General features: G+C 35.9%; 1 protein-coding gene across 5 annotated transcripts; it reads left to right on the plus strand.

Annotated features, from left to right (window-relative positions):
• Positions 1 to 3,237: 3,237 nt before the first annotated feature.
• Positions 3,238 to 10,163, plus strand: LOC132614085 (uncharacterized). 5 transcript variants are annotated; one of them, XR_009572169.1, is made up of 13 exons: positions 3,238 to 3,663; positions 4,632 to 4,714; positions 4,835 to 4,970; positions 5,680 to 6,164; positions 6,296 to 6,343; positions 6,554 to 6,728; positions 7,901 to 8,013; positions 8,106 to 8,202; positions 8,278 to 8,497; positions 8,730 to 8,883; positions 8,998 to 9,437; positions 9,537 to 9,670; positions 9,856 to 10,163. XR_009572169.1 is itself a non-coding variant. In XM_060328444.1 (12 exons), exons 1-11 carry the CDS (start codon positions 3,459 to 3,461, stop codon positions 9,397 to 9,399), a joined length of 2,118 nt encoding a protein of 705 aa, XP_060184427.1. In that variant the 5' UTR covers positions 3,238 to 3,458; the 3' UTR covers positions 9,400 to 9,437; positions 9,537 to 10,163. The 5 variants fall into 5 exon arrangements, 3 of the variants coding, with proteins under 3 accessions (XP_060184427.1, XP_060184428.1, XP_060184429.1); XR_009572170.1 differs by having other exon boundaries at positions 9,865 to 10,163; XM_060328444.1 differs by having other exon boundaries at positions 9,537 to 10,163.
• Positions 10,164 to 11,651: the final 1,488 nt, after the last annotated feature.

Genomic DNA, 11,651 nt, shown 5'->3' on the forward strand with positions numbered 1-11,651 from the left:
GTATCAAACCATACGGGATAGTTTATGGAAATCAAAGACATATGCCATCCTAATGGCTCTAGGAGTAGAATTTTCTTTAGAAGCATATATATGTCATTTGTTTATTTCATAACGGTCATGCCAAAAGAAAGAAAGGTAGGCTCTACATACCTCAATCGCTCGCTAACAAATCCCGATCACTCGTTAAATAAGTCCCGACTCAAGTCTCGGGCTCTCCAAGATCTACAATGACGTTATCAATTACCAAACATTAGCTACAAGTACTTAGAAATTCAACTTTAACTAGTACTTGTCTACAGAAATGTCGGCAGCATCTCCTCTGTAAATTCAACATCCCCGAGAATACAACTCGGCCAAATTCATCAACAACCATACCAACAATACCAACAACCATACCAATAACATCGAGAATCAATTCAGAACGCATTCTAACATTAGTAGCCTTCTTTTTCTACATAGTCATCAACATTCAATTCGACCACGTATGTTCAAGCCGATATCGACACTTACATATTCACTACTAGTTCAAGATCATTCAAATACAATTCAAAAGCATTTCATACAATTCTACAAAATATTCAACAATCCCACCAAAAACCATGCTTCACCCGAAACCTCCAATCTTCGACACGAACATTCACAACACATTTTATCTTCCAATTTCATCAACAACAACAACAATTTGCACCTTAACAACTCCATTCCCATAATTACATAAAACTATAATAAAATCACATAATTTCCTACAACAACTTAACAACCAATTTTTCATGCCAACTTGAACTATTATTCTTCCATTTACATCACAAGGTCATAACAACACAATTAACAAGCTAAATAAAATTAATTCATCTTCTCCTCACCATAACAACATCACACGACCACATATACTTACACACACCCACACGGCTCACTCAACACACAACAACTCCATGATTCTCATTCAATTCTACTCACTATATCATATATAAATCTTTCATAACAAGAAAAGGATAGAATTCTTACCTTTTTCCAATTTTCCCACTAGCTAAAAAAAGTACTTTCTTGCCTCAAAATTTATATCCCGTTGAAGAGGGTCTTGAGCTTAGTAGGGATACTAGAAAATTAGGATTTTTGGATCAAGGTTGATGGCTAAATTTTTTTTTTCCTTGGGTTGGCCGAACCCCTCTCTTGTTCTTGCTCTCTCTCTTTCTTTTGTTTCTTGAACTTTCTTGACACTTCTTGAAAAAGAAGACTTGGTGGCCCTTTTTATTATTTGCTACATGAATTAATTAGTTATGGGCTTGGGCCATTTGTTGCCCATGGCCGGCCACTACTATATTTTTGGGCCTTTTGTTTCTTTTTTTTTTTTTTGATTTTTTTTCTAGCCCAATTAGTTATGAGTCCTATTTTGTAATTCCTGAAACTAATTTCCGAAATTCCCAATTTTGCCCTTGGCCTTCTCCATATTTCCACATCAACACTTCGTGAACAACACATATATATTGAATAAAAATAAAATATGGCCTTATTTCTTACAAGTCAAAATTATTTCGAATTTTCCGAATGTGCAAAATTACGGGATATAACACTACGTCTGGGCCAATCGATTACTGCCCAGGCTTTCCCTTTATTTCTTGCTTATTCTCGCGTGTTTACATTATTTCTATATTAACAGTCTAATCTTACTGGTCACTCTGATCTACATGTCTCTGTCCACGTCTATAAATTCAATTGAAATAAACAATATTAACAAAAGAAAAAAAAACTAACGTGATATCAAACCAAATGACCTCTTACCCCCTGTTTGGATGGTGGTTTCTCATGGTTCATTAATGTATGGTTTTGTATGAAACCATGTTTGTTTTCATTGTTCTTGAAGTTATGTGGTATGATGTTGTAAACTCGTGGTTCATCCCATAGTTATATAACCATAAAAGTCTCAATTTTTGTAACCACGGATTTGGTGGTTTTTCCGTGATTACATATTTCATTTTCCCATTATACCCCACTCCACCCCCACCCTACCACTCACCCCTACCCTACCACCCACCCTTATCCCACAACCACCCATGTCACCCACCCACCCCTCCACTACCCACTACCCCTCACCACCACCCAACCCCACCCTACCACCCTACCACCCACTACCTCCATCCTCATCCCACAACCACCCACTACCCCTCACTAAAGGTGGCAACCGGTTCGGGTTAACCGGTTTTAACCGGTAACCGGACCGGCAAAACCGGAACCGATTAAACCGGTTAACCGGTTCCGATTAACCGTGTAATAGTTTACCGGTCCGGTTCTGATATTTTGGAAACCGGAACCGGTTAAACCGGTAAAATCAGAACCGGACCGGTTTAACCGGTGAAAATTAAAAAAAAAAAAAAAAAAAAATATATATATATATATATATATATATATTATATATAGTATATAGTATATAAGTATATATAGTATATAAGTATATATAGTATATATATTAAGTTATACATATATATTAAGTTATACATATATATAAGTTATATAGTATACTTAAACATATATAAGTATATATAGTATATATATAAGTATATATAGTATATAAGTTAGTATATAAGTATATATAGTATATATAGTATATATATATGTATACGAAAAGCACTATTCTGTATTGCTGACTTGCTATTAGCCTGTTAGTCAGTAAATATTTAAACTTTAATTATAAAGTTGTATAACATATGTAAATATACCTACAATATACTAATAATACAAAAAACAAAAAACAAAAAACAAAAAAAAGGTTTTCACCACTTAAAACCGGACCGGTTCCGGTTTGGAATTTCAAACCGGTAAACCGGAACCGGCTGGTTTCCTAACCGGTTACCGGTCCTGTTCCGGTTGGAACCGGTTGCCACCTTTACCCCTCACTACCACTACCCCTCTCTACCACTACCCCCACCCTCATCCTACCCACCCCTCCACCACCCCCACTCACTATCTACTTATTTTTTAAAGTTTCTATTTTATTCTTTACCCGAGTTTTATTAATATATATAAACTAATTTCTAATTAAGAGTTAAGGGTATTTTAGTAAACTTACAAGTTATTATACAGTACCATACAGTCAAACCAAATAATACAAATGTTATTAAACTAAAACAAACGATACAATCTATCCAAACATTACGTTCATTAATACAATATAATACCATACTGTACCATATCATACTGTACATTAATAAACCACGAGAAACAACCATCCAAACATAGGGTTAGAGTGGGGCTGCTTCCCATGAATCCGAATTAATAGTGCCCACTGCCCAAAGCAAATACGAAATTGGGTGGAAAATTTTTCTTTTTATAAATCCGGTACATGAAAAACAGAAATTAAAAATAGAAGAAGAGGGAATAGGGACTAACCAAACAGCAGGGGAAGTGCAGAGAAAACGCCTAATAGAATTGTTCCGTTGGTGTGGAGGAAGTTGAAATGAGAAATGGGAATTTGGGGGTTTAGTGGACGGAGGACGAATTGGCTTGGGCTCTGCAACAACATCATTGGTAGACAGTCATTCAACCAAATTGGTCGAAGACCATTTTCAGACTCTTACACTCTCAAAACTGATGATTCTGTCCTGCCCGTGTTGATAATCGGTGCTGGTCCAGTTGGCCTCGTTCTTTCCATACTTCTAACTAAACTAGGTATCTTCTTCAACCCCTGAAAAATACTTTTGTGAACAATGCTTTACCTTAGAAAATTACTCTCTCCGTCTCAATTTATATGGTGCCATTTAACTTGTACAAAATTTAAGAAAGAATTTTTTTTTTAAAACTTATGATGTAAAACAAACGTTAGACATTTACGTGGCTATAAAATCATTTCGAGCTAAGTTGTTTATAATTACACAAAGGTGATATTCTTTTTGGACAGACTAAAAAGAAAAGTGCCACATAAATTGGGACACATAATTTTTTTTTTTTTTTTGTGAACAATATTTTACCATAGAATTCACTTTCTTATAGTAGTATTAGCTTATTCTTGTAGTTTCTTAGTTTCTTGTTCTTCAATTTCTGGTATCACCTGTATTTCTTTTGCTTCGGTTATCACATTATTTCGCGAATGTTATTGTTCCTTTTTTTTTTAAAAAAAAGAATGCTATGCATGGCTTTCTTACTAGTTGTCGTATCTTCTTCATTGGCGCATTTTCTTTCTCAAACTGCTTTGAAATATTTTTCTTGAACTAAGGGTCTATCGGAAACCGCCTCTGACCCTCATTACAGTGGGTATGTTGTTGTTGTATATTTTACCTTAGAAAATTATTTTCCAGTGGTCGGTTGAATATAAAGGCTGGTTGTACAAAATGTAAGATTGAAGTAAGAAATTTGTTTTAATCAATACAATAAGTGATATGGAGCAAGAGTTGGGATGTATGTGAAGGAAAATGACTTAAAGTCATAAGTGAGGGGTGAAAAATATTTTCTTTGAAGAAAATCAGTTTCAAAATCCCAAGCTAACCTAACACCAAAGGAAAACAATTTTCTGCATATTAATTGTACTGCTTATTGTGAAGCTCTGGATTCTGGGTTTCTCTTTTTGAAATTTGTACAGTCAATTGTGTTGGTAATTTATTCTTGTTTGAATTTGGGATATTTTCGTTGGACTCGTTTAGGTGTAAAATGTGCAATCTTGGAGAAGAACGAGGTCTTTTCCACACATCCTCAGGCACACTTCATCAACAACCGGTCTATGGAGGTTGGTTTTGTCATGTGGAAGCATGCCATTTTGCCTTTTCTTCTGTTGAGTAGAAACAAGTTGAGATTTGAGAGTGCATTGATTGGAAAAAGTTTGTTTTGATGTAGCTATTGTTTCTAGGTATTTCGCAAATTGGATGGTCTTGGAGATGAAATTCTAAGGTCTCAACCACCAGTAGAGTTTTGGAGAAAGTTTATATACTGTACTTCACTGACCGGACCTATTTTAGGTGCTGTTGATCATATGCAACCTCAAGGTATAAGGGGTTTGTTTTTATTCTAGATCTTTTGCAAATGGTTGTGCTTTAAGTCAACATTGTAGTCATGGTTATTGTTATTGCAATGCAAATACTCTCTCTGTCAAGTTTTATGTTAAACGGTTTAAACTAATGCAAAATTAAGAAGTGACTTTGACCAACTTTTCAAGCGATTTTTTTTTTTTTTTTGAGAAGCGATTTATCTCTAACAAAATCTTATAGTAGCTCTTCTACTTCTTAAAATGGACACTGCAACCTAGTTTTCACTTTCTTAACATGTCGCTGAATACCAGATGTTACATGGGACAATCTGCACTTTGTGGTTTCTTAAGTCGTCAAACTACATTTTGTCCACCTCAGATCCTCTTAACATATGAAATGTAATAATTGTACCCAATATATTACTGAATCAATGATGTAAGTCCATATTAAAGATAGATTGCAATTTAGATTGAAATTTCAAGTGATCAAATCCATGAAAAATTGGCAGGTGTATAAACTACTATTATTCCATTAGCGCATCAGACATTTCTACGTACCAATGGAAAGTATGTATCCTTGAATGAGATGGGGAGAGTATTATGATATCCATCTTATTAGATACATTAATTGTATCACAAATTTATTGAGTTGCATCGTGGAAGATATGTCTTATATGCTTACTTATGGTTGTTTTGTTTTCTGCAAACATTTTCCCTTTTGTTGTCAGATTTTGATCAGATTGTGAGTCCTGTCTCTGTTGCACACTTCTCCCAGTACAAGCTCTCGAGATTACTGCTTAAGCACCTTGAGAAACTTGGTTTCCGTATGATGAACTCTGAAAAGCGTGAGCATGGCTCTATTGGCGAGAGGGAGATCTATATGGGGCATGAGTGCATTGCAATCAATGGTGCTGAGCGTGGTGTCACTGTAACAGCATCTTTCTTTACTGAAGGGAAGTATATAACGAGAGATATTCAGTGTCAATTCCTTGTTGGTACCGATGGTGCAGGAAGTAGTGTCAGAAAGTCCTTAGGAATTAACATGAGAGGTGAAAAGGACTTACAAAAGCTTGTTAGTGTCCACTTCCTGAGCCAAGAGTTAGGGCAGTATCTCATCAAAGAAAGACCCGGCATGCTGTTTTTCATCTTTAATAAAGATGCTATTGGTGTTCTTGTTGCGCATGATCTCAAGCAAGGGGAATTTGTCCTGCAGGTAAAACTGTTCTGTAATATGTGAGAAATTGGTTGGTTCAATGCTATAATATCCAGCTGCTTGTATTAATGAATCTAAATCTGTTGATATTGGTTAACAGCATTTTGATAGCATTGATGAAAATTTTGTAGGTACCATTTTATCCACCTCAACAGAAGCTTGAGGACTTCAGTTATGAGGTGTTTTTCTACTCTTTCATTGAATATTTTGTGTACTTTATTAGTTCCAATAATTGCCTTTAGTGGAATTGAATGAATAAATGGGTTTATGTTCACCCGATTCATTTATTTGGTCTACTACAATATGGGTGCTGTGGCTGCAGTGCATGACATTTGAACCAATATGGTTTATTTACCATGTTGTTCTTTGTACTTCATAAATGGTTGTAGATGTGTAAGAGATTGATCTTCAAATTGGTCGGCCTAGAGCTTGCAGACGTCAACGTGATGGATATTAAGCCTTGGGTGATGCATGCTGAAGTGGCTGAGAAGTTTCTGTCTTGTAACAACAGGATAATTCTTGCTGGTGATGCAGCTCATCGATTTCCTCCTGCTGGCGGGTTCGGTATGCAATCTGTTTGCACATTGATTAAACTTTTGTTATGTCAACTTAAAAATGGTAATTGTTACCTATCTAAAAAATGGTATCTTGTCAAGTCTTGGATATTATTAAGAATAAAGTTGTTGCTATTCCTTTTCTCTTGGGAGAGTTGGGGGAGGGGAGAGAATAAATTAATGCATAGTTGTACAGTGTATTTTTATCATTGAGACGTACAAGGCTGCTTCCTTAAATGTTGATGTAAAGGTAAAATAGTGAAGTTATTTCTGTGTGAGGGAGATAGAAGATTTCCACGTAGCACAAAATATTGAAGCTATAATTATTCAAATTAAGCTCAAGAGAACATTTGTTGGTTGGAGGACATCTGAACTGCAATCAGTCTCCACATTAAGAATTGTATCTGATTGTATGTAGAGTACTTGATTGCTATATGTTAATTTTTAAGGACATAATCAATTAAGTTCGTAATGGTGTTCCCTTTCTAACAATTAAAGCTTTTAGATGGGATGGTCCACACAATTCAATACGTAATCAAAGCGTGTCCTTGTTCTTTCTCTCATTGCTACCTATCAAAAAAATATTTCTGACCTGCTTGGCGACGAGATCCTGGCCAACACTTAAAGAGGAATTCTAAAGACACAAGGGCACCGAAGGGTGTGACCTAACGATTACTGGAGTGGAAATACATTTTGGAGACCAGGGTTCAAATACCAGCTGGGAGAAAAAATGCTAGGTGATTTTTTCCATCTGTATAAACCTTGGTGGACAGAGTTGTCTGGTACCTGTGCTGGTGGGAAGTAGCAAGTAACCAGTGAAATAGTCGAGGTGCGTGCAAGCTGGCCTAGACACCACCATTATAAAAAAAAGACATAATTAGGTACATAAATAGTGTCATTTCCCCCTCTGTAACTGATTGAACATTTAGATGAGATTGTTCGAATATGAGAAAAAAATCTCGAAGAGAAAAAGGGGGGAAATAAGAGAGAACTTGACAAATAATTTTTTATCCTGCAGTGACAAAAGAACTGTGTCTGAAAACTTTTAAATTAGGCGGTGAAAGGTGTCATGTAAGATGCATCCAACTCCTCTTCAGGGAATATATCTGCAGTTGTTTATTTTAGGATTTAATAGTTGAGACTGGGAGAAGGAGGCTCAAGATTCTTTCTTCTTTTATTCAGGGATGAATACTGGTATTCAAGATGCTCATAATCTTGCATGGAAATTAGCTTCTGTAATCAAGGGGGTCTCACCAATATCAATTCTTGACTCTTACGAACTAGAACGTAGTCAGGTATTCATTTCCTAATGTATATGGTAGTCTATAATTACAGATCGCTCTGATCTTGTTATTATGAGCTGAACACACTCCTTAAAATGTTTCAGATAGCCCAATTTAATACAGCACTTAGCGTTGAAAACTTTAAAGCGGCAATGAGAGTTCCTGCTGCACTTGGTCTTGATCCAACTGTAGCAAATGCAGGTAAAGTGAAAACCTGAAATTTAATCTTTATTACATCAATATTTAATTAAAGGCATTATGTGTTTTTGCCTGCAGTACATCGAGCTCTTAATGACACTGTTGGTTCCGTTCTGCCATCTGCACTTCAAAGGACAATATTAGATGGAATATTCAGTATAGGTCGTGCACAAGTCTCAGATTTTGTATTGAATGAAAATAATCCACTTGGATCTGCAAGGTTAGCCAAATTAAGACAGATATTTGAAGAAGGACAGAGCCTTCAGCTCCAGTTCCCTGCTGAGGATCTTGGTTTCAGGTTGCATATCTACTTTTGTTTTATCTATTTAATGCTAATTGTCCAATCTGATTTTTTTCATTATTCTTGTCTTATTCATGGGCTCCTATAAATGCTAGATGCTCTGTCTCAACTCTGAATAGTACTCCAAATAAGCCATCTTGGATGTTTGCCAGATGATTGTTTCTATCTTAAAATCCTGTTGGCACTACTTGTTTGCATCAGTACTCTAATTTCAAGATGTTTACATTAGGTATCGAAAAGGAGCATTGGTGTCTGAAGATGATTGTGTGTTGAATGCGCATGAAGTACCTACAGGTCGAAGAAGGGATTATATTCCCTGCTTGGAACCTGGATCAAGGCTCCCTCATATGAATGTAAAGCTGCTTTCTAACCCGTCAAGTAAGGTACGGACTCTTTCAAGGGGATATTGCCTTGGTATATTCCTTGCTTGGAACTTGCAGCCATCTTGTTTCAAGTTTCCATTATTATTTTTTCTAACAGAATAAGATCTTATGCAGAAAATATTCTCTACTCTGGACCTTGTATCTGGAGATAAGGTTGAGTTCATCCTTATAATAGCACCATTAGAGGAGTCCTACTGTCTGGCTCGAGCTGCTCTAGAGGTAGCCAACAATATTAAAGTGCCTTTAAAGGTTTGTGTAATGTGGCCAAACGGAAGTATTAATGGAACTGGAAGAAGTGAGGCTGCATTGATACCGTGGAAGAATTTTGAAGACGTGGAAGTGAAGAGCTCATCAGATTCGCCATCCTGGTGGGACATCTGTCAGATGACAGACAGAGGAGCCATATTAGTGAGACCTGATGAGCATGTTGCTTGGCGTATGAAATCCAGAATTGCAGATCCCATCATGAAGATGAAAAACGTTTTCCACATTGTTACAGGAGTTGATTGCATCTGATGGCACATTTTATGAAACTTTTACCCCGTTAATGTATGGTAGGCTTGGCATTCCGTCTCTGATTTACATTAGCTAGAAAACAAGGTTGGAATACTTTGTTTTGGATGAGTAGAGTTACACAGTACCTATGCTTGCAGGTACTCGCGGGAATAATTGAGGCGGCGCAAGTTTTCAAGCACCACCAAAAGATGTACCTTTATTTTGGTGAAATCACCCTGCATGGTTTTGGAAGTTTTGTTGTTGGCTCGTACATATGCAACTTTGCAGTCTGGTATGAGCTCAACTACTCCCTCCATTCACTTTTACTTTTCACATTTCGCTTCACGAGAGACAATTTGACTAATCTTCGAAGCTAAATTAAATTTAGATGTTTGAAAACGATACGAAAAATATTATAAGTTGCAATTCTTCTCATATTGATATGATGAAAAATACATCTTAAAATGTTGGTTAAAGTTCATGCAGTTTGACTCTCGAGAAGCGAAACGTGACAAGTAAAAGTGAATGGAGGGAGTATTTAAAAATAAATATGAGGTGCTTCTTATGATGAAGCAGTAGAAAGGTGATTGCAACATCAAATCCCATAATTCCTCAAAGTTTAAAGTTTCATCTTACTCGTAGACATTTTGTATGCTTCTTACATAAACTACAATGTATTTACTCCTACGCAAAACTTTGATGATTCTTCTCTTTTCTTTTTGTCCAAAGACAATGCGAAAGAACCAAGATAGTAACGACAACTTTTATGCGGTTTTATCAATTCAGCATGGCTATTGAAGGTAGGTTTTGTTTCACTATGAGATAGAGTATGTTTTAGATTGATGATAGAATTAACTTTCGAAGTGACATACAGTGGGACGTGGAGTAATGCTTTGCCGAAAATATTCATGAAGTCAAAGTATTGGTTTTATTTTATGACCATTACGCTTTAATCTATATATCTATATTATTCTAAAAGCATGAATATAAATGTTGGTTGACCAAAATATCCTTTAAATATTAAATGCCTTTTATATCCTTTAAAATTCAAATAAAAATTAGTTCTGTGAGGCTCGGGCTAAACCCAATATATAAAAGTATGTTTTTAATTAAAGAAATATAATTTATGTTAGTAATATCTAAATCTCATATAAGTATATTTTCAATATATAAAAGCAAAACTTTCATTTCACTCCTTTAATATTTTAACTTTCATTTTGATGAAATTATTTACTTCAAATCAAATGCGGAGTTAGAATTTGACGTTCACGAGTTCTGCATTTTAATTTTTTTAAAGTTATTTTGTTCATTAATAATTTATACATAGTTAATGAACTTTTAAGACAAAAAATACAGAATTTGTGCAGTGAATGGGGGTGCTCATCCTTTAATTAGGGGTCACAGGTTCGAGCTTGGGTATGAAAAAAACTTTGGATGGAGTGCTTCCCCCGAATGGGTGCTACACAATGCGAACTATCTGGATTAATCGGGCTCAAATGCGGATACCGGGCATCGGACATAAAATCAAAAAACAGGAAAAATGAGGTACGAGGTTCGACAGTTTTCGAAAAGTAAACCTTGAGAATAAAAAGTAAATTTGACTTTAAAAAATAAGATTAGGTGTCACGCCCCGAACCATGGCCTGGACGTAACACGACACTCAGTGTCTTACTGCATGTGACCGAGCGAACCACAGGGCTTGCTGAATCATCATGAGGCACAACATGAGGGAATATATAGCATGAATGCATGATGAGCCTTTATAAAACGTAAAAAGTCATAATACTTAATAAAAATACTTGTTTAAACATGAGTGCGGAAATAACATGAATGAGCCAAAAATGGCTATACGACTCTGAAAGTCTGACATAACATAACTGACTTGTCTAGTCTATGAAACCTCTATCATGAGTTTGACTGTAAAACATGCTTGCTGGGACAAGGCCATACCTTAAATGCATAGCTAATCATAAAATAAAGAGTTGACTAAACCGCGAGTGAGATGGGGCTTACCAATAAGCTGATACGAGCAATGTCCCACAAGTAAATCTGATGTCCTGTGAATCAATACCTGCATCGTGAAATGCAAGCCCCCGGGCAATAAAAGGGGACGTCAGCATATTGAATGTACTAGTATGTAAAGCAACTGAATGAAATAAACGAGGGACATGAAGTAATAAAGATAAGAACTGAACGTGAAACTGAAACCTGGTCATGAGCATGAACATGAATACATATATAATATAAAACATGGTAAGTAGGGAGAGCATTTC

This window comes from Lycium barbarum, chromosome 10 (genome assembly GCF_019175385.1).
Source record: "Lycium barbarum isolate Lr01 chromosome 10, ASM1917538v2, whole genome shotgun sequence".
Taxonomy (NCBI): domain Eukaryota; kingdom Viridiplantae; phylum Streptophyta; class Magnoliopsida; order Solanales; family Solanaceae; genus Lycium; species Lycium barbarum.

Bases quoted from the DNA above. Each gene is read 5' to 3' on its own strand.
- LOC132614085 (XM_060328444.1), top strand. From the start codon at position 3,459: ATGGGAATTTGGGGGTTTAGTGGACGGAGGACGAATTGGCTTGGGCTC. The intron at 3,664-4,631 runs GTATCTTCTTCA...GGACTCGTTTAG, and splicing joins CATACTTCTAACTAAACTAG to GTGTAAAATGTGCAATCTTG. The intron at 6,165-6,295 runs GTAAAACTGTTC...AAAATTTTGTAG, and splicing joins AAGGGGAATTTGTCCTGCAG to GTACCATTTTATCCACCTCA.